The following is a 23,981-nucleotide window of genomic DNA, read 5'->3' on the forward strand; positions in this document are numbered from 1 at the left end:
GACCGAACCTTTACAAACAAGGTTGGGGCTATCTCCACAACTTTATTGGAGGCTCCCAACAATACCATGGAGCTTCACCACAATGGAATGTGGCTCCGAGGTGAACTAAACCGTCTAGGGTGCTCAAACACCCAAGAGTAACAAGATCCGCAAGGGATTAGTGGGGGAATCAAATTTCTCTTTGTGGAAGTGTAGATCCAGGCCTTCTCAACCAATCCCTAAAAAATCAACAAGTTTGATTGGCTAGGGAGAGAGATCATGAGAAAATGAGCTTTGGAGCAACAATGGAGTTTGGGGGGGAAGAGGTGTGTCTTCTTGGGGAAGAAGACCTTCTTTTATAGTGGGGGAACAAATCCAACTGTTATCCCCTCCTCAGCCTGCACAGAGCAGTACTACTGCTCATGGGAGCGATACTACCGCTGGGGGCAGCGGTACTACCGTGAAGACTAAGAGCAGGGGCCTTGGAGGGGAAGGGGAACGAGAGCGAGAGCCCGGGCGGCACTAGCAGCGGTGGTAGGGGCGGTACTACCGCCTCTACTGCCGCTCCTACTGCCGCACAACCCGACACAAGAAATGACGCTCTCGAATCAAGGCGGTAATAGCACGGCAGCGAAGTCGTACTACAACCAAGAGCCCCTGGGCGGTACTACCGCTGATGAGCAGCGGTACTGCCGCCTGTGGTTTTGGGTGGTACTGTCGCTCGGCGCCGCGGTACTACCGTTGGATCACTATCAAGCCCACTTCCGAGACAACAAAGGATCCTCCAAAGATGCGGGGGAGATTTGGGGTGCAAAGGAGGCGTGTATGTGTTGATTCCACCCTAACCTTTCCGATACGGGCCCCCTCTTGATAGTACGGTGTTTCCTACGACTCAAGACCACCACAACTGAAACGAATGAAACACACCGTCTTCTCCTTAAACACCAAGGGGAAAGAATCGTCTCGTGTCAATGAATGAATATCTTAAATGCTCAATACACACGATTAGTCCGCATAAGTATTATCATCAATCACCATAACCACTTAGAGAGACACATGCCCTAACACCAGCATCAGGGATGACAAGCAACGAGAAGCAGATGGAACAAATCCAGAGCACCAAGTGGATCTAGCCTACCCAAAAAAAATCTTTTGAGATTTATCATCTACTATGCGAGAGCTCCTATTAGCCGCTCACTACAATGGATATGCGGGTGAACACACAAGGCATTGGCGTTATGGTCCAACCCGGTTGGCGTTACTAAGCTCTTATAAAGTCCAGTTTTCACGTGATTTTTATAATTTTGGTTGTTCTGTTGATTTTATTTTAGTTTTTTATAGAAGATAGGAACAAATTTTTAGAGGTAGAAACTTTTTTAATTGCATGAACATTTTAAAAAAGTTTATCGTGTATTGAAAACTTATTCACAATGCATTTTAAAATGTACGTCGTGCATTTAATAAAAAACCATCTTTTATCGAATAAAAATTTACTGTGTATTTTCTAATTTTATTATGTATTTCAGAAAAATTTCATGTGTATTGTAAAATATTCACAATGTATATAAAGATGTTTCTAAAGTATTTACAAAATACACATTGTATATTAAAAATGTGCACCATGTATTTTAAACATTATTGATGTATATTTTTAAATCTTGTTTTTACAAAAAAAAAGCATATGATAATAACAGGAACAAAAAATGAAAATGAAAAAGGAAATGAGAAAAATGGAAAATCTTAAACAAAAAGAACAAAAAATGAAATAAAAATGAATTTATAAAAATAAAAGGTAAATCCGAGAAGGAAAAAACTAGGAGAGAACCGAAGAAACGCACACTGACCAGGAAAAAGAAAAAGGAAAACCAGTGTGAAAATATCGGCTACATGGACCACCAGCCCAAGGTGTCTGTAAGAATAGCTGATTATCCATGAAGCTGCAGATTCTAAAAAAACCAAGAAGCTGCACGAAACAGCTGTGGAGCCTATCGATATGGCACAACTTCATACGTTATTTTATGCGGAATCGTTACTTAATGGGTATCTCTTACAATGGTTTACCCAGAATCTGAAGAAACTAATTGTGTAGTGAAAAAACAAAAAAATGTCTTATTTTTTTTACACGAATAGAATGCTTTTGAATTTCAAAATAAAGGTTCTTGTCTCTTTGGGGAATAATATGCATCACTTGTCACCACCAGAGTAGTTTCGTGGGTTTTCCACCGGTTCAGGACGTTGGGAGAGGGATGTACTTTGAGAGAAAATTCTTTATTTGACACTGTCTTAAAATCTGGTTCCTTATTTGACACCGGAAAAGTTTTTCTTCCTTATTTGACACTAATCCTAAATTTTATTCCCTATACGACACTTCCGTCCATTTTGAGCCTAAATGACATCTGAAAAGACGATTTTGCCCCCCATACGGTATGTATGTACGCGCGTGTGTGGGTGCACGTGCACATGTGTGCTGCTGCTGCATGTGTGTGTGCATGTGTGCCGCTGCGTGTGTACGTGTGCATGTGTGTGTGTGCTGTTGCGTGCCTATGTGCTGCCTGCGTGTGTGATGCTGCTGCGTGTGTGTATGTGTGTGTGTGCTGCGTGCGTGTGTGTTGCTGCGTGTGTGTGCGCGTGCATGTGTGTGTTGGTGCATGTGTATGTGTTGTTGCATGTGTGCTCCTGCCCTCACACTGGTGCTGCGTGTGTGCGCTATTGTCCCCCACACACATACCACATGAGGGGTAAAAGAGTCTTTTCAGATGTCATTTAGGCTCAAAATAAACGAAAATGTCATATAGAGAATAAAATTTAGAACTTATGTCAAATAGGGGACATTTTTTTCCGTATCAAATAAGGAAGCAAATTTTAAGATAGTGTCAAATAAGAAATTTTCTCCATCTTTAAGGTGAGCGCAACATACTTCTGCAGCATCACACAACACACCTTATGGAGCACATATGTGTTGCGTCATTTAATAACAGATAAGTCTTATGAACAAAGCAACCGCAAAACAAAAAGTCGTATGGACAAAGCAGAGAAGAAAAACATATGTAAGTGTGGCGTTTTTGCTCCCGAGCTCATCTGCACCTGTCTTTACAAAAAAAATCAAAACAAATATTAAAAAAATCAAAAAATCCTACTTTTTGTGTGGTAGATAAGTTTATGCCTGAGGTGCGCTTCAAGTTTCAACTCATTTAAACATCTGAGCAACTCTCGACAAAAAAGACAAATTCAGGATCTGTAAAAAAGTTTACTATTCACACATTGTTCTGACCCGATTTGTTTTTTGCTAAGAGCTGCTCGGATGTCCAAATAAGTTGAAATTTGGAGTGAACCTCACGCATAAAAGTATCTATCACACACAAAAAATTGGAATTGTTTTTATTTTTCTAGTATTTGTTTTGATTTTTTTTTCTGACTGGTGTGATGAGCCTGGGCACTGAATTGAAATTCTGGGTCAGCCCAATCAAACATGAAGGTGGTTGCACCGCGTACTGGTTTAGCTCAAAACGAAAAAGATCACGGTTGACCGGTTGACAGCTAACTAGTTAACCGGTCAATCGTTGACTTTTCAAAAAATAAAAAGAAAAATCGCAAAAAAATCCAAAAATCATGAATTCAAAATTGGTTCATGTATTTTGGTAAAAAAGTTCAGGAGTTTGAAAAAATGTTAATCGATTTTGAAAAAAGTTCATTGAACTTAAAAAAGTACACAAAATAAAAAAGTTCATCAATTTTCAAATAAAAGTTCATCAATTTTCAAAAAAGTTCATTGATTTTAAAAAAATTCGTTCAAATTTGAAAGAAGTTCATTTAATTTGAAAAAAATGTTCATCGATTTTAAAAAAACGCATCACAATCTGAAAATAGTTCATCAATTTTTTTTAAAAAAATTCATTGATTTGAAAAAAAAATGTCCGCTTGAAAAAAGTTCATTAAAATCGAAACAGGTTGTGCATTTTTTAAAAAGGAAAATAAAATGAAAAAATAGCAAAGATAAGAAATAGAAAATGAAAATGAGTAAAACCAAACAAAAACCAGTCCAGGAAAAAACCTAAACGAAAAAACCCGGCTAGAAAGCTTCCAGAAGCTTCCCAAAACTGAAAATAACTCCGTCCCACTGGAACTTAGATGGGTTGGCCCATTTCCGAACGCTTTAGGGGCCAGTTAATGAAATGCACTTTGGCAGCCCACCAGGGATACCCCGATAGAAAGGGGGGCGTCCTAGGCAGGCCCCACAAATAGTCCATATAGTCCGGCCTTGTTTTCGAATAGGACCCGACCAATTTGTGGTCCAATACTATAACATACGTGGTAAAAAACATGGAAGCTCCTAAGTGGCGCCGGCGCTTCAGGCGCGTGTTTGTATGCATTTCGCAAACAGGCGCGACCAGCCCCCTGGGCTGGACCGGCCCAGCTTCCCTTTTGTTCTCTGGTTTTCCGAGACACGAAAATTTGCACCCATGGAGTGAATTGAACCAGGAACCTCCCGCATCAATCTAATCTACACTAACCAGACGACCACTTAGCCGATTGTGATAAGCTACATTTTCCCTCTTTTGTTCTTCCGTCTTTCCTTTTTCCTTTTTTCCTATTTTCATTTCCATTTTCTTCTTCTTCCTTATTAGATTTTAAAAAATCAAATTCATGGATTTTTAAAATTCAATGATTTTTTTCAAAATTGATGAACTTTTTAAATAAAATTATGATTTTGTTTCAAAATTGATGAATTTTTTCTTCAATTCGATGAAGTTTCATTTTTTGATGAATTTATTTGAAAATCGATGAATTTTTTTAAAAATTGATGAACTTTTTTAAAAATTTGATGGACTTTTTTAAGAATTGATTAACTTTTTTCAAATTTGATGAACTTTTTCTCAAAATTGATTACTTGTTTTACCAAGTTTTGTCTATTTTTAAAGTTACTGAATGTTTTTTTAAATCCATGAATATTTTTGAAATTCAGGATTTTTTGTGTTTTTTTCTTCTATTTTTTCATTTTTCGAAAGTCAACAATTAACCGGTCAATCGGGACTTGGGCGAACCCATCCAGCAACTGCGAACGAGCAATCTCCCAAGCAAGCGAACACCCGCTATGGGGCCTGCCAAACTTTGGGGCTGCGTGAGCGCCACTTTCCCGAACAGGCGCCTGAAGCGCCATATAGGAGCGCCAAGTGGTGCTTGAAAGCTCCTGTTTGGCGCCTTAAGTGCCTGAACAGGCTGCTGCCGCCCACGCCGATGGAAATTTGGGCCGGATTTTCTCTCAATCGCAAGGTCACTCCTTCACTCGAGCGCTGGACTTTTTTGTCGGATCGTTGTATGAAAAAAAATGTGGTTGGTTGACCTTTGACGACAACCATGCACCACTTGCGAGGTTGTTAACTGTTGACATTTAAATAAAATTTTACGAAATTCATCCAAAAAATCAAATTTTGATTTTTTTTAAAGTTCATGAAATTTGAAAAAAAAATGAATGTCAGAAAAGTTCATCTAATTTAGAAAAAAGTTCATTGATTTGAAAAAAAATCATCTAATTTGAAAAAGTTCATCGAATTTGAATAAAGATTCATCGAATTTGAATAAAGGTTCATCGCGTTCGAAAAAAGGTCATCGAATATGAAAATAGGTTCATAGAATTTGAAAAAGTTCATCCAATTGAAAAAAGTTTATTGAATTTAGAAAATTGTTCATCGCATTTGAAAGAAGTTTATAGAAATGGAAGAACTAGCGAATAGGTCCGTGGCAGAAAACAGAAAATCGAATGAACGAAGGTTTGTTCACTAAACTGATCAAAACAGAAAACGTTCTCTAAATAAAATAAAAACAAAACAAAACAGTTTTTTTAATGAAATCTAAACTGGATCGGTTCGGCGGTTCGACGGCGGCGGGTTTCGACGGCGGTGCTCCGACGGCGGCGGCGGCGGCTTTGACAGCGGCGGCGGCTACGCGGGGCGGCGGCGACGGCCTGTGAGGAGGAGAAACGAGGCCCGGGGCGGCGCTATTTAAAGGTCAGGGGAGGGCGGCGGCTTGCGTGAAGGAGGGGGCAAGGCGAGGCGGAGTCGGAGTCGGGCACGGCGGCGGTGGGCGACGTGCGGGCGGCGGACTCCGCTCGGGGTCGGGGACGAGCGGCGCCTTGGACTGGGCCGCGACGGTCCGAAAGTTTTTTAAAACATTTTCCAGAAATAAGAAAAACATGAAAACTATAATAAAAAATTTCAGAAAAATTCACATAATTATATGGCCTTATACATGACCTTGTGAACATTTTTCTGGCCTAGAATGCAAGTTTTGAAAATACATTTTTAGTACCAATAAACTTCGTAATAAAATAAATAATCTTGCAAATAAAATCAAATAAAATATTCCAAAATTCAATTTTCAATTTTCAATATTTCTTTGCTGTTTTTGAAGAAGTCATTTTATCTTCTCTCTTTATTTTATTTATTTGAAATAATTGGGAAAAGAATTTTGAATAAAACCGTTTGATCCAATTTTTCAAATTTTGAAAATTCAAAAATGAATTTTTGGGAAACCTCCAACTCTCTTAATTGGTCATTGAGTTGCTTAAAGTCCCTTGGATCAATTTCCAACAAAAATAACTCAAAATGCACAAATTATGAATGCATATGAATGACCTAATTATTAACATCCAAATTGAAAATTGGGATGTTACACCGCCTCCTGCCAACGACGACATTTGGCCTACGCCTCGATTCCGACGGAGGGAATTGAGGATCGCCTGCTGGCCCACCTGCAGATCCGCGTCCCTAGCGTTTCCCACATCCTCCTCGTCCTTCTTCTGCTCAGCATCCTCGGCGTCCTCCTCCACCACCACCACCTCCTCCTCCACCTCCAAGTCCTCCGGATCCGCCGCATCCGGAGGTAGCCTCACGATGATCCGGGTCGCGCTGCCTGGATCTACTCAAGGAGCTGCAGCCGGCGCTACGACGTTTGATATGGGTAGCTCCTTGCCCGACGGTGTGGGGGCATGGCTACTAGTGGTGGTGGATGGCGATTGGAAAGTGGCGTCGCGACGGACGAGAAGAGGGAAATATAGACATGAAGGGTTCCGGTGTCGGCAGTCGGCTTAAATAGCCGGGCTTGGGCACTACGCGGCCCGCCGGAGCAGCGCCACGCAACGCCATAGGTTCGACGAAGGAGACGGGTTTCAGACTGCCGGGTTTTGGAGTGTTTTCATGTGGGACCCTCGTCAATCCAACGTGACGGACGCGCCCGGTCGTGCCTGGGCCTCCTCATATCCGTCTCAAATTTGGGCTGGATATGAAGAGTGCCGGTCAGCCCGGACGTTTGAGGTCCGTTTAAGGCGCCCGTCTGTGTTAGTTTTTTTTAAGGAGTGCCTAGAACTCATCTAGATGAGATATAATTTTCTGAGAAAACGAAAACAGATAGAAAGGAGTATCAACCCATGTCAGCACACACGCATCTTATACATTATATCTAATGACTATAAAGGTGAATAAGACATAACTAGAACTCAGCTAGATAAGTTCTAGCAAAACCGTTTTTTTTTACCGTTCACTCCGGGGCGTTGGAGGGAGGTTTAGGACGAGAGGCTGTACACGAAGAAGATGAGCTGACGTTGTCCCAAGTGAGAGTGCCACTGCATGGGCGCTCCCTACTTACCATGACTTTTCCTGAGGAAAATATCTTGGCACCTACCAATTGTGAAATTGTGAGCCACCCAACTTTCAACCCCCTTGATGCATGGGTGAAGTTTGAAATAAACCCTGAGATTATAGAGGCCGACGCAAATAAACGCTCACCTTCAAATCCCTGAAGTTCGTACCCCATATTTACACATCCCAATCAATCCAAACCCCTGCATGAATAAAATCTGTTTGGTGTGATAGGAAAGGCCCGATCCCAGACGGGATTGATTTCAAGTGTCACTTACTACATGGGCCTACTTCTCATGTGCATCTCCTTCCTCATTCTGTTCGTCACAGATTTACTCCCCAGCCGATCCATCCGCACGATGCCAAGCACCAGCTGATCGATGTGGTGCAGCGGCGATCGATGGCAGTTCGGACGAGCTCCTTAGCAGCATGCTGCACCTAAGCAGTCCGGAACAAGCCGGGAAGGGCGAGAAGACGGCGGCTGTGATCCAAAACAGGCGGTTCACACTTAAAAAACGGGCGGTTCCGCTAAAGCCTTGAAGGTGGGCGTTGTTCGCATGTTGCTTCCTCTGCGAGATTCAACGGGATATGTGAGTACTAAGTTAGTCCCGACGCTGGTCGCCGCATTGTTGGGCACGTCCCTGGAGGTTATGCTGATGAGCGTGTTCGCCACAGGGCGGTGACCATGAGCCGCTCCACGGTTCACAACACTGCTCTTGTACTCGACAAGGAATGTCAACAAGTCAAACTTCATGGCGGAGTAGTCCCGCCGCCATGCCTGTTGGCCTCTGATCTTGATCACTACTGCCGCCAATGTAATGCATCAACTCGTTGATTACTTTTGGGTGCGAGCAACATGCGCGAGTTGGCTCAGTTTTTCTTCCGATGCCATGCCATGAGGGGCAACACGCACGTACAAAACTTGTGATGTATAGCTACCTACAGCCACCAATACAAAGCTATCGATTTCTTCTAGTGGCCATAACACACACGACACGAATGCGAGCCGAGGAGGAAGAGGAGCGCCTGAAGCAGTGTAGAGGAGAGTGGCAAGCAGAGAACGACCTTCTTGCTGAAGCACATCAATCATTAGGAAAATTTGCACCTGTCCATGGTAGAAGCATATAACACATAAGCAAAACCAGGCCTCGTAGTTTCTTCAAGGATTGGTTTAGGAAAATCACCAGCAAAGGAGGTGACGCACATGCATGGGGCTGGACGCTAGACCCCTACAGCTGCGGCAGCCCGCAAGGCCGGAGGTTGTCCGGCGTGTAGACATGACGGCCGTAGAGATCCATCTTGCATGGACGCATCTAGTAGCGCGCCCGGGTGGAGATAGCTAGCACACAAAACTAGTTCTCTATAGCTATCAGAGAAGTGAGTTCCTGGTCAGGATTATGCTTTTCCACGTGCGCCAAACATATCGATGGTTAGGATCAGGGGCGAATCTACTAGGAGGGCTTTAACAGGCTTGAGCCCCCCCCCCCCCCCCCCCCCTCCCCTCCAGCACTGTAAAAAAGTTTTTTACTACTAGTTTCAAGGCTCAACTCAGCCACTTGCAAGCCCAACCCAACAGATATTTGCATGATACAGGCTTTAAGCCCACCCTTCAGTTTCTGTCTAGATTATTAGGATAGACCGGGATCAGAGAGGTCAGGGTATGGACTTCAGGGATTTAGAGATGATGATTCATTTGCGTCGGCCTCTATAATCTCAAGGTTTATTTCAGACTTTGATGCATTGTAGAGCACCAAACGTACGTACTTGCTAGGCGACGATTTATAAGGCCGAGCCCTGTTGCAAATTAGTAGGCGCAGCGCAAGCGTAGCTGATCATTAACCACCATGACCATGGCCCATTCCTGCCACGGCTACGATCTTGTGCTGCGACGGTATCTCTTGGCCCTGCACCACCTCCTCCACTGCGTCCGCTTCGTCGCGGCGGTCGTCCTGGACCGCCTCGGCATCGCCTCGTTCGAAGGCGAGATGCTGCCCGGTGAGCCTTGGAGCGAGCTCGTCGACACTGCGCCGATGGAGCGCCTCATGGAGGCAGCGTTCTGGCAGTCCAGCTCGCCGCCGAAGGCGAACCGTTCGTCTTCATGGACGGCGCCACAGTACAGACGACGGCGGGTTGCGCCGGCGGATGTGGAGGGAGCCGAGGACGACGACGGGAGCGTGGGCATCTGCGCGATTTGCTTGGCGGCGCTCGACGTGGGAGGGCAGCTCGTCGCGGAGTTGTGCAACTGCTCGCATGCGTTCCACGCCGCCTGCATCGACTCTTGGATCGGCAGCGGCGAGGCCGCCGGCACTTGCCCGTTGTGCCGCACCCCGACGGTACCAACAACGGCGTGGTGGAACGGTGGCGGCTACGCGGAGCGGCGGCGACGGCCTGTGAGGAGGAGAGACGGGGCCCGGGACGGCGCTATTTAAAAGCCAGGGGAGGGCGGCGGCTTGCGTAAAGGAGGGGGCAAGGCGAGGCGGAGTCGGAGTCGGGCACGGCGACGGTGGGCGACGTGCGGGCGGCGGACTCCGCTCGGGGTCGGGGACGAGCTGCGCGTTGGACTGGGCTGCGGCCTGGCTGGCGAGCTGGGCCGGCCCGGTCAGGTCGGTCCAAAAGTTTTTTCAAGAAGTAATAAAAACACAAAAACTATAATTAATAAAATCCTAAAAAAATTCCAGAAAAAATCACATAATTATATGGCCTTATGTATGACATTGTGAACATTTTTATGGCCTAAAATTAAAGTTTTGAAAATACATTTTTAGTACTAAGAAACTCCGCAATAAAATAAATAATCTTGCAAATAAAATATTCCAAAATTAAAAATTCAATTTTCAATATTTCTTTGCTGTTTTTGAAGAGGGGTTGCTTGCAGCGGACAACCCAGTATCTCGGAAGCATAGGCCACACACAATGCTTGCAACTGCTCCACCAACGCAAAGGCTTCAAAACGGTGGTGTTGGGGCACCTATGCCACGGCCTTCTGCCACCGGGAGTGTCTCAGGACAGATGCAATATGTTAGGCTGCCGCCGCGACTTGTTGGTCAATACCCTACCATGCAGATGCATGGACACGCTGCCTGGCCTGGTCCTCCACAAAATATTCAAGTACCACCTTTGATGCAACAACAACTTCAATACTGGCTTCCAGGGATGCCCCTACCGCAAACAGTGAGTCGATGCCTGTGATGTGACCATTCATTCAAACAAAAGAAGAATGACAACACAAGGACGGATGCTGCGGAAGTTGTTAGATTCATCCATGAGGATATTTTTTTAGTTTGTGGTGTTTCATCCAATGTATTGACTGACTTGCACTTGGAGTGCATGAATGAATTTTTGAATGAACAACACCAAACCATTTTTGTTAATTTGGATTCTTTTCAACGCGTTATGCTGCCAAAATTTCTAGCCATGACTTGTTCAAATTTTGACATTGTTTGTAAGAAACCTACAACTTTATGGTCTTTGTTGCAAATTTTTGGCCTTGTTTGTAAGAAAGCTAGAACTTTATGGTCTAAGTTGGCTCACCTTGTGCTGGTCCAGCCTGCTGCCTCGTCAGCAGGCATTTTTAGTTCTTTACTACCATCGCTTCCTATATGTTGTAGACGGTTGTCTTGATCTGAAGATCTTATTATTACTACTTTTTCTTAACTTGTGACTTTCCTCCTTCACACATAGTTTTATTAACTCTGTTGTTATATGTTGGCAGAGAGGTTGCTTGCAGCGGACAACCCAGTATCTCGGAAGCATAGGTCACACACAATGCTTGCAACTGCTCCACCAACGCAAAGGATTCAAAACAGTGGTGTTGGGGCACATGTGCCACGGCCTTCTGCCACCGGGAATGTCTCAGGACAGATGCAACATGTTAGGCTGCCGCCACGACTTGTTGATCAATACCCTACCATGCAGATGCATGGACACGCTGTCTGGCTTGGTCCTCCACAAAATATTCAAGTACCACCTTTGATGCAACAACAGCTTCAATACATGCTTTCAGGGATGCCCCTGCCGCAAACAGTGAGTCGGTGCTTGTGATGTGACCATTCATTCAAACAAAAGAAGAATGACAACACAAGGACGGATGTTGCGGAAGCTGTTAGATTCATCCATGAGGATATTTTTTTAGTTTGTGGTGTTTCATCCAATGTATTGACTGACTTGCATTTGGAGTGCATGAATGAATTTTTGAATGAACAACACCAAACCATTTTTGTTAATTTGGATTCTTTTCAACGCGTTATGCTGCCAAAATTTCTAGCCATGACTTGTTCAAATTTTGACATTGTTTGTAAGAAACCTACAATTTTATGGTCTTTGTTGCAATTTTTTGGCCTTGTCTGTAAGAAAGCTAGAACTTTATGGTCTAAGTTGGCTCACCTTGAGCCACGATGCATAAACTATAATTTTTTAATTTATAAAAATTACAGTGCAGCCATGTTCTATCGTTTCGGGTACAAAAAACTTTTTCGCTCGATCACGATGATGGGGAAGTAGATCGGCTGCCAAGGGGGAGAAGAGGAGGAGTCATTCAGCTTGGCGTTCCAGGAGAAGACGAAGGTGTAGCCGGCATAGACGACGACACTCCACTTGCACAAGGTAGCGGCGACCAGATCCGACGAAGAGCGCGCCGGCGGGGGTGTCGTGCTCTCTATCGCGTTCATGATAGGATGGGGCGACGGCTATGTTGGTTAACTCACCTGGCGGTAGCGGATGGAAGATTCTGTAAGTTTCATAAAATTCTCTTAAGTTTCATAAAACCCGGTCAACTTCTATGAATTTATATTTGCAAAAAAATCTATGAATTTGTGTTAATCAGCTCACACTACTCATGTGCCATACTAGACTAATAATTTGCACGTGCTTCGCACGTAAAACTTACAGTGCAATACCAAATTATCATGCTATGTGGTAACTAAAATGGAATGTTAAAATTCTAGTGCAAAATCACAATTATTTTTTGGAAACAGGCTCTTGAGGCGAATTGAAATCATTTAGTTTTCGAACTCAAAATGAAAATGTTGGAAGAAAGGAAAACATTATATCTAATGTACTCCCTCCGATCCATATTAATTGTTGCTGGTTTAGTATAACTTTGTGTCATGTTAATTATCTGCTCCTGGTGTCATGCCAAAAGTTTCACTTATGTTTTCTTGTGCACTCAGCCCAAGTGTGTTCACAAATAGACTTACAACAGTCAGTTCAACCAAATAGAAAGAAATACTAACTGGTCTCCCCATTGTGCTGTGTTTATTTGCACGTCTGTGTCCATTCTAACTGGTCTCCCCATTGTCATGCTCTTTTTGCATTTAAAAAGAAGAGGAGGAAATGCATGTATGATGCATGCATGCATGCAACAGTTGATGCTACGGTGCTGCTCCTACAATCTTGCTAGATAGATGTAGAAATCAATTTAAAGCTCTTTCTCCCAGTGCGTTGTTGTACCATAGTCACATGCGCGTACAGTAGCAATCTGGTTAGCTCCAGCTGTACGAAAGTTCTAGAGCTTTGGTCAGACCGTGGCTCACCGGCGAATCCCTGAAGTTCTGGCCGTAGGATTGACAAATCCAACGGCATGTGTGCTGCAACGATTTATTCAATTCAGAAACAATTAATGAGAGCCATCCGATGGTGAGGATCCAACGGTTCATATGGTCTATTACTCGTACACTATATAGTGGTATAGAAGATACATCTCTAGCGAATGCGGGCATGAGTCGTCTGCCTAGTCAGATGCCATGTTATATTGTCATATGAATCAACCTTAGTTTGGAGAAAATGATAAAATATGTACCAGGTCAGAACTAACGGGAAATGTGGTACTCCCTCCAATCCATATTACTTGTCTTAGATTTGATACAGATGTGGATCGGGTGAAGTAGTAAGATTTTTGTCACGCCTAGAGTTACCAATGGAATTTAATCATAAATAAAAACTCAATAATTTAATTTTGCAATTTTCCTTTTTACTAATATCTAAATAATTGGCAGTCTCCATTTTTATTTTTGGTGGTGCAATATTGTACATGCACTTGACCGTGCTATGGTGGCAATTGCTAGCATGAACCACTTCAGAACAAACGAGAGTCACTGTATAATACTCTAGTAGTTTAAATAATAACGAAATCATGGAACAATTATTGCACCATAACTAAGAAGTGCCTTATACATAAGAATGACAAATCAAAATAGATGAAGTATACCGAGTCGAAATGACGCACCACCGAAAGCACCATCACGCCTTCCTCGCCATCGACAAAGAAGGCAACGGAACCGGTGTCGCTCCTGCACGACAACCATCGACCCAGATCAAAGGCCGGCAAGGAGAGCCCCCCATCGGAAGGGATCTGGTCGAAGAAAAATTTGATACTGCGGCCATATAACACAAAGGCAAACGAACGCCGACCAAATACAAAATCTCACCGCTAACCGGCGAGAAGAGCGGACCTCCAACGCGTCGACGGCCGAATCGCTGGGATGGGGAGCGAGTTGAGGTAGAGATATTCGCCATGCCTCTACCTCCACTATCCAAACGCCAGCGCTCGAAACCCTAAATCCTACCGTATGCACAAGCCCAACACGAGGCGCCGCGATTCCCCACCCCTCCCGTCGCCGAAGCGACCGCAGGCAGTTTCGCCCCTTACAGGAAGGGGAAAGCGAAGCGAAACCGGTTAACTAGTTCTTTTTAAATATGATCACATGCAGTTCTTCGACATGGTTGGGGAAAATATTTCTTAAATATGAGTAACATCATTCATGTGATTGATTGTATGTTAGTAATAGGTATGGTAATCATCTATCCATTGAGTATAGATTAAGATTCAACGCTTTCCCCCGCCAAAAAAAGAGATTCAACGCGTTGAAGAATTGCACAGAGCACCATAGAGTGGCCACAAGACCACACGTGGACGCTCGCAAATTAGATAAGCTGCCGAAAGATGTGAAAAGGGCAGAAGGAAACGGAGTCCCTGACGAAGCTGGCCTATGGAGTATGGTCGTGGTATACATGCGAACGTTGCCGGCCGGGCGCCAAACCTGTGTGACATCGCACGCACGACATGCCAAACCTAAGCTCGGATCATGCTAAACTTGTGAGTACTCTGTGCAGCACGCGGTTTGCCCCAACCGGAAACAGGACGGTGTTCCAGCCACCGGTTTCCTTTCACCAAATCATCCAACGCGCACGTGCCCAGACGACGGAACACCCTCAAATCCTGTTCGCGGTTGGCGTGCCGAGAGAGAGAGGACAGTGGAGAGAGGAGTCACAGTGACCCCGCACCACACTGATGGACACGCGGAGCCGTGAGCCCGCGACATGAGAGATGAGAGCCGGCCGGTCAGCCCGCGACGACGCTGCCCACACGAAATCCTCGAGCGCGCGACAGCCACGCCGCAACGGCACGCCCTTTCCGGTCCATTTCCCGGACCCCGGTCGACACCACGCGCGCGCACCTCGCCGGACACGATAAAACAAGCCGCTTTTCCCTCCTCTTCAGCGTATACACGCGCCGCTGGTGTACCAACTCGCGTTTTGCCTTCTGAAGCCTTCTGAAGCCGAGACGCCACCTGGTTGGCTCGCTGCTGCCCGTTGCGCTCCGGCGGCAGCCAAGCCAAGTGCTCTCGCCCGCCCGCCGGAAGTCCGGCCGCGCGTGCGCGATGACCTTCCCGCTGGTGTGCTACTGCAACGCGGTGCCCCGGCCTATCGCCGCCGTGTTCAGGTTCCTCCACGCCACCGCGCTGGCCTTCGTGCTCATCCTCTGCCTCCTCGGCCTCTACGAGTTCCCCTACACCCCCGAGGAGCACGCGGCGCTCATCAGCGGCCCTCGCCGCCGTCCCAACCGGGACGGCGCGCTTCCGGAGACGGTGAAGCGGCGGCTGCCCCCCGTCGAGTTCGCCGCGCACCTGGCGGAGCGGTCCCGATCGTCGACGTCTAAGAGGCCGGGTCGCCACGAGGACGAGGAGGAGGACGACGGCGGCGACGCGAGCACGTGCAGGGTGTGCCTGGAGCGGCTGGAGCCGACGGACGAGGTGCGGCCGCTGGGCAACTGCGCCCACGCCTTCCACAGAGGCTGCATCGACCGGTGGATCGACGTCGGCGAGGCGACGTGCCCGCTGTGCCGGTCCAGCCTGCTGCCTCGTCAGCGCGGGGGGCTGCTCGCCAGTGCCAGGGCCCGGTTCAGCGGCTAGTTCTCCATCCGTACCTGCACGAGGGGCAGTTTTGTCATTTCAGCGTCGATGGTACTTGGTGCAGCAGGCCGATCGCGGGCTGTTCGCGATCAGGACGACTAACCACCGAGCAGTACCTGTGCTAATCAATGGGCACGCACGAAATTATTTGACCAACTCCTGGTGAGAAAATATATGGAGCAGTACCGTCCGTGTTTAGGGAAGAGATCGGATCAGTGATCACAATAAAAGATTGGCCCATTGAGAATTTGAGATGGGCTGGCAATGTGTCCTGCGTGTCCGTCAAGTCCAGTCCAGTCCAGTGCACTGTTCTATCTTCTGGAATTGTTGGGTACGAAGCTGCATCCGTGTTGACACGTTGTTATCGATGATTTAATTTCTTAACGTTGCTCGGCTTCAACTGCATGGAATCGACGTGTAACTAATCATCGTTATCTTCCCCGCAAGAAAAGAGACAATCATCATTATATTCACAAACAAAAATGCTACACCTACGAAGAAAACCTACAAACTCTTACGTAAATTTCCTAACTATAACCTCTCCGCCCCCTGATTTCAACTGGGTGGGTCCCCTCCCCCTTATTTCTTTCAACCGAAGCCATTACATTAGTTACGTATGAATCAGTACGTAGGTCTAGCATTGTTGATTCACGAATATAGTGAAGGAAATATGCCCTAGAGGCAATAATAAAGTTATTATTTATTTCCTTATATCATGATAAATGTTTATTATTCATGCTAGAATTGTATTAACCGAAAACATAATACATGTGTGAATACATAGACAAACAAAGTGTCACTAGTATGCCTCTACTTGACTAGCTCGTTAATCAAAGATGGTTATGTTTCCTAACCATAAATAAGTAGTTGTTATTTGATTAACGGGATCACATCATTAAGTGAATGATCTGATTGACATGACCCATTCCACTAGCTTAGCACCCGATCGTTTAGTATGTTGCTATTGCTTTCTTCATGACTTATACATGTTCCTATGACTATGAGATTATGCAACTCCCGTTTACCAGAGGAACACTTTGTGTGGTACCAAACGTCACAACGTAACTGGGTGATTATAAAGGAGCTCCACAGGTGTCTCCAAAGGTACATGTTGGGTTGGCGTATTTCGAGATTAGGATTTGTCACTCCGATTGTCGGAGAGGTATCTCTGGGCCCTCTCGGTAATGCACATCACTTAAGCCTTGCAAGCACTGCAATCAATGAGTTAGCTGCGGGATGATGTATTACAGAACGAGTAAAGAGACTTGCCGGTAACGAGATTGAACTAGGTATTTGGAATACCGACGATCGAATCTCGGGCAAGTAACATACCGATGACAAAGGGAACAACGTATGTTGTTATGCGGTCTGACCGATAAAGATCTTCGTAGAATATGTAGGAGCCAATATTGAAGGAAATATGCCCTAGAGGCAATAATAAAGTTATTATTCATTTCCTTATATCATGATAAATGTTTATTATTCATGCTAGAATTGTATTAACCGGAAACATAATACATGTGTGAATACATAGACAAACAAAGTGTCACTAGTATGCCTCTACTTGACTAGCTCGTTAATCAAAGATGGTTATGTTTCCTAACCATAAACAAGTAGTTGTTATTTGATTAACGAGATCACATCATTAAGTGAATGATCTGATTGACATGACCCATTTCACTAGCTTAGCACCCGATCGTTTAGTATGTTGCTATTGCTTTCTTCATGACTTATACATGTTCCTATGACTATGAGATTATGCAACTCCCCTTTACCAGAGGAACACTTTGTGTGCTACCAAACGTCACAACGTAACTGGGTGATTATAAAGGAGCTCTACAGGTGTCTCCAAAGGTACATGTTGGGTTGGCGTATTTCGAGATTAGGATTTGTCACTCCGATTGTCGGAGAGGTATCTCTGGGCCCTCTCGGTAATGCACATCACTTAAGCCTTGCAAGCACTGCAACCAATGAGTTAGTTGCGGGATGATGTATTACAGAACGAGTAAAGAGACTTGCCGGTAACGAGATTGAACTAGGTATTTGGAATACCGACGATCGAATCTCGGGCAAGTAACATACCGATGACAAAGGGAACAACGTATGTTGTTATGCGGTCTGACCGATAAAGATCTTCGTAGAATATGTAGGAGCCAATATGAGCATCCAGGTTCCGCTATTGGTTATTGACCGGAGACATGTCTCGGTCATGTCTACATTGTTCTCGAACCCGTAGGGTCCGCACGCTTAAGGTTACGATGACAGTTATATTATGAGTTTATACATTTTGATGTACCGAAGTTTGTTCGGAGTCCCGGATGTGATCACGGACATGACGAGGAGTCTCGAAATGGTCGAGACATAAAGATTGATATATTGGAAGCCTATGTTTGGATACCGGAAGTGTTCCGGGTGAAATCGGGATTTTACCGGAGTACCGGGAGGTTACCGGAACCCCCCGGGAGCTAAATGGGCCATGATGGGCCTTAGTGGAAAAGAGAAGAGGCAGCCCTTCATGGGCCGCGTTCCCCTCCCCTCCCTTGGTCCGAATAGGACAAGGAGAGGGGGCCGGCCCCTCTCTCTCTTCCCCCCCCCCCTCCGCGAATCCTATTCCAACAAGGATTGGGGGGGGAATCCTACTCCCAGAGGGAGTAGGACTCTCCTGGCGCGCCCTCCTTGGCCGGCCGCCTCCCCCCCTCTAGTCCTTTATATACAGAGGCAGGGGCACCCCAGAGACACACAAGTTGATCCACGTGATCTATTCCTTAGCCGTGTGCGGTGCCCCCAGCCACCATAGTCCTCGATAATATTGTAGCGATGCTTAGGCGAAGCCCTGCAGCAGTAGTACATCAAGATCGTCACCACGCTGTCGTGCTGACGGAACTCTTCCCCGACACTTTGCTGGATCGGAGTCCGGGGATCGTCATCGAGCTGAACGTGTGCTAGAACTCGGAGGTGCCGTAGTTTCGGTGCTTGATTGGTCGGATCGTGAAGACGTATGACTACATCAACCAAACGCTTCCGTTGTCGATCTACTAGGTATGTAGATCATACTCCCCCTCTCGTTGCTATGCATCACCATGATCTTGCGTGTGCGTAGGAAAAATTTGAAATTACTACGAAACCCAACAGTGGCATCCGAGCCTAGGTTTTATATGTTGATGTTATATGCATGAGTAGAACACAAGTGAGTTGTGGGCGATATAAGTCATACTGCTTACCAGCATGTCATACTTTGGTTCGGTGGTATTGTTGGACGAAGCGGCCCGGACCGACATTACGCGTGCGCTTACGCGAGACCGGTTCTCCCGACGTGCTTTGCACATAGGTGGCTTGCGGGTGACAGTTTCTCCAACTTTAGTTGAATCGAGTGTGGCTACGCCCGGTCCTTCCGAAGGTTAAAACAGCACCAACTTGACAAACTATCGTTGTGGTTTTGATGCGTAAGTAAGATTGGTTCTTGCTTAAGCCCATAGCAGCCACGTAAAAACTTGCAACAACAAAGTAGAGGACGTCTAACTTGTTTTTGCAGGGCATGTTGTGATGTGATATGGTCAAGACATGATGCTAAATTTTATTGTATGAGATGATCATGTTTTGTAACCAAGTTATCGGCAACTGGCAGGAGCCATATGGTTGTCGCTTTATTGTATGCAATGCAATCGCGCTGTAATGCTTTACTTTATCACTAAACGGTAGCGATAGTCGTGGAAGCACAAGCTCGGCGAGACGACAACGGTGCTACGATGGAGATCAAGGTGTCGCGCCGATGACGATGGTGATCACGACGGTGCTTCGGAGATGGAGATCACAAGCACAAGATGATGATGGCCATATCATATCACTTATATTGATTGCATGTGATGTTTATCTTTTATGCATCTTATCTTGCTTTGATTGACGGTAGCATTATAAGATGATCTCTCACTAAATTATCAAGTAGCGTTCTCCCTGAGTATGCACCGTTGCGAAAGTTCTTCGTGCTGAGACACCACGTGATGATCGGGTGTGATAGGCTCTACGTTCAAATACAACGGGTGCAAAACAGTTGCACACGCGGAATACTCAGGTTAAACTTGACGAGCCAAGCATATACAGATATGGCCTCGGAACACGGAGACCGAAAGGTCGAGCGTGAATCATATAGTAGATATGATCAACATAAAGATGTTCACCAATGAAACTACTCCATCTCACGTGATGATCGGACATGGTTTAGTTGATTTGGATCACGTAATCACTTAGAGGATTAGAGGGATGTCTATCTAAGTGGGAGTTCTTTAAGTAAATTAACTGAACTTAAATTTATCATGAAACTTAGTACCTGATTAGTATCTTGCTTGTTTATGTTTGATTGTAGATAGATGGCTCGTGCTGTTGTTCCGTTGAATTTTAATGCGTTCCTTGAGAAAGCAAAGTTGAAAGATGATGGTAGCAATTACACGGACTGGGTCCGTAACTTGAGGATTATCCTCATTGCTGCACAAAAGAATTACGTCCTGGAAGCACCGCTGGGTGCCAGGCCTGTTGCAGGAGCAACGCCGGATGTTATGAACGTCTGGCAGAGCAAAGCTGATGACTACTCAATAGTTCAGTGTGCCATGCTTTACGGCTTAGAATCGGGACTTCAACGACGTTTTGAACGTCATGGAGCATATGAGATGTTCCAGGAGTTGAAGTTAATATTTCAAGCAAATGCCAGGATTGAGAGATACGAAGACTCCAATAAGTTCTATAGCTGCAAGATGGAGGAGAACAGTTCTGTCAGTGAGCATATACTCAAAATGTCTGGGTATAATAATCACTTGATTCAGTTGGGAGTTAATCTTCCAGATGACTGCGTCATTGACAGAATTCTCCAATCACTGCCACCAAGCTACAAGAGCTTCGTGATGAACTATAATATGCAAGGGATGAATAAGACTATTCCCGAGCTCTTCGCGATGCTGAAAGCTGCGGAGGTAGAAATCAAGAAGGAGCATCAAGTGTTGATGGTCAACAAGACCACTAGTTTCAAGAAAAAGGGCAAAGGGAAGAAGAAAGGGAACTTCAAAAAGAACGGCAAGCAAGTTGCTACTCAAGAGAAGAAACCCAAACCTGGACCTAAGCCTGAAACTGAGTGCTTCTATTGCAAGCAGACTGGTCACTGGAAGCGGAACTGCCCCAAGTATTTGGCGGATAAGAAGGATGGCAAGGTGAACAAAGGTATATGTGATATACATGTTATTGATGTGTACCTTACTAATACTCGCAGTAGCACCTGGGTATTTGATACTGGTTCTGTTGCTAATATTTGCAACTCGAAACAGGGACTACGGATTAAGCGAAGATTGGCTAAGGACGAGGTGACGATGCGCGTGGGAAACGTTTCCAAAGTCGATGTGATCGCACTCGGCACGCTACCTCTACATCTACCTTCGGGATTAATATTAGACCTAAATAATTGTTATTTGGTGCCAGCGTTAAGCATGAACATTATATCTGGATCTTGTTTGATGCGAGACGGTTATTCATTTAAATCAGAGAATAATGGTTGTTATATTTATATGAGTAATATCTTTTATGGTCATGCACCCTTGAAGAGTGGTCTATTCTTGTTAAATCTCGATAGTAGTAATACACATATTCATAATGTTGAAGCCAAAAGATGCAGAGTTGATAATGATAGTGCAACTTATTTGTGGCACTGCCGTTTAGGTCATATCGGTGTAAAGCGCATGAAGAAACTCCATACTGATGGACTTTTGGAACCACTTGATTATGAATCACTTGGTACTTGCGAACCGTGCCTCATGGGAAAGATGACTAAAACGCCGTTCTCCGGTACTATGGAGAGAGCAACAGATTTGTTGGAAATCATACATACAGATGTATGTGGTCCGATGAATATTGAGGCTCGTGGCGGATATCGTTATTTTCTCACCTTCACAGATGATTTAAGCAGATATGGGTATATCTACTTAATGAAACATAAGTCTGAAATGTTTGAAAAGTTCAAGGAATTTCAGAGTGAAGTTGAAAATCATCGTAACAAGAAAATAAAGTTTCTACGATCTGATCGTGGAGGAGAATATTTGAGTTACGAGTTTGGTGTACATTTGAAAAATTGTGGAATAGTTTCGCAACTCACGCCACCCGGAACACCACAGCGTAATGGTGTGTCCGAACGTCGTAATCGTACTTTACTGGATATGGTGCGATCTATGATGTCTCTTACTGATTTACCGCTATCGTTTTGGGGATACGCTCTAGAGACGGCCGCATTCACGTTAAATAGGGCACCATCAAAATCCGTTGAGACGACGCCTTATGAACTGTGGTTTGGCAAGAAACCAAAGTTGTAGTTTCTGAAAGTTTGGGGCAACGATGCTTATGTGAAAAAGCTTCAACCTGATAAGCTCGAACCCAAATCGGAGAAATGTGTCTTCATAGGATATCCAAAGGAGACTATTGGATACTGAAGGAAATATGCCCTAGAGGCAATAATAAAGTTATTATTTATTTCCTTATATCATGATAAATGTTTATTATTCATGCTAGAATTGTATTAACAGGAAACATAATACATGTGTGAATACATAGACAAACAAAGTGTCACTAGTATGCCTCTACTTGACTAGCTCGTTAATCAAAGATGGTTATGTTTCCTAACCATGAACATAGTGATGTTATTTGATTAACGAGGTCACATCATTAGTTGAATGATCTGATTGACATGACCCATTCCATTAGCTTAGCACCCGATCGTTTAGTATGTTGATATTGCTTTCTTCATGACTTATACATGTTCCTATGACTATGAGATTATGCAACTCCCGTTTGCCGGAGGAACACTTTGGGTGCTACCAAACGTCACAACGTAACTGGGTGATTATAAAGGAGCATTACAAGTGTCTCCAAAGGTAGATGTTGGGTTGGCGTATTTCGAGATTAGGATTTGTCACTCCGATTGTCGGAGAGGTATCTCTGGGCCCTCTCGGTAATACACATCACATAAGCCTTGCAAGCATTACAACTAATAAGTTAGTTGTGAGATGATGTATTACGGAACGAGTAAAGAGACTTGCCGGTAACGAGATTGAACTAGGTATTGGATACCGACGATCGAATCTCGGGTAAGTAACATACCGATGACAAAGGGAACAACGTATGTTGTTATGCGGTCTGACCGATAAAGATCTTCGTAGAATATGTAGGAGCCAATATGGGCATCCAGGTCCCGCTATTGGTTATTGACCGGAGACGTGTCTCGGTCATGTCTACATTGTTCCCGAACCCGTAGGGTCCGTACGCTTAAGGTTACGATGACAGTTATATTATGAGTTTATGCATTTTGATGTACCTAAGGTTGTTCAGAGTCCCGGATGTGATCACGGACATGACGAGGAGTCTCGAAATGGTCGAGACGTAAAGATTGATATATTGGAAGCCTATGTTTGGATATCGGAAGTGTTCCGGGTGAAATCGGGATTTTACCGGGTTACCGGGAGGTTACCGGAACCCCCCGGGAGCCATATGGGCCTTATTGGGCTTTAGTGGAAAGGTGAAAGGGGCTGCCCATGGTGGGCTGCGCGCCTCCCCCCCCCTCCCCTAGTCCTACTAGGACTAGGAGAGGTGGCTGGCCACCCCTCTCCCTCTTTCCCCCTTGGGAATCCTAGTTGGAATAGGATTGGGGGGGGGAGTCCTACTCCCGGTAGGAGTAGGACTCCTCCTGCGCCTCCATAGGGCTGGCCGCACCCCTCCCCCTTGGCTCCTTTATATACGGAGGCAGGGGGCACCTCTAAACACACAAGTTGATCCACGTGATCTATTCCTTAGCCGTGTGCGGTGCCCCCAGCCACCATATTCCTCGATAATACTGTAGCGGAGTTTAGGCGAAGCCCTGCTGCTGTAGTTCATCAAGATCGTCACCACGCCGTCGTGCTGACGGAAATCTTCCCCGACACTTTGCTGGATCGGAGTCCGGGGATCGTCATCGAGCTGAACGTGTGCTCGAACTCGGAGGTGCCGTAGTTTCGGTGCTTGATCGGTTGGATCGTGAAGACGTACGACTACTTCCTCTACGTCGTGTCAGCGCTTCCGCAGTCGGTCTGCGTTGGGTACGTAGACAACACTCTCCCCTCTCGTTGCTATGCATCACATGATCTTGCGTGTGCGTAGGAAATTTTTTGAAATTACT

The 23,981-nt window shown here is 45.2% G+C and overlaps 2 protein-coding genes across 2 annotated transcripts; both read left to right on the forward strand.

Annotated features, from left to right (window-relative positions):
• Positions 1–9,463: 9,463 nt before the first annotated feature.
• Positions 9,464–10,042, forward strand: LOC125537577 (uncharacterized). The gene has a single exon (XM_048700892.2). The coding sequence runs from the start codon at positions 9,464–9,466 to the stop codon at positions 10,040–10,042; it is 579 nt and encodes a 192-aa protein (XP_048556849.2).
• Positions 10,043–14,854: 4,812 nt separating this feature from the next.
• LOC125533811 (uncharacterized) lies at positions 14,855–16,056 on the forward strand. Its single transcript, XM_048697154.2, has one exon. It carries the CDS (start codon positions 15,272–15,274, stop codon positions 15,800–15,802), a length of 531 nt encoding a protein of 176 aa, XP_048553111.1. The 5' UTR covers positions 14,855–15,271; the 3' UTR covers positions 15,803–16,056.
• The last annotated feature ends 7,925 nt before the right edge of the window (positions 16,057–23,981 follow it).

Source organism: Triticum urartu, chromosome 2A (genome assembly GCF_056163025.1).
Source record: "Triticum urartu cultivar PI428250 chromosome 2A, HENAU_Tu73, whole genome shotgun sequence".
Classification (NCBI taxonomy): Eukaryota; Viridiplantae; Streptophyta; class Magnoliopsida; order Poales; family Poaceae; genus Triticum; species Triticum urartu.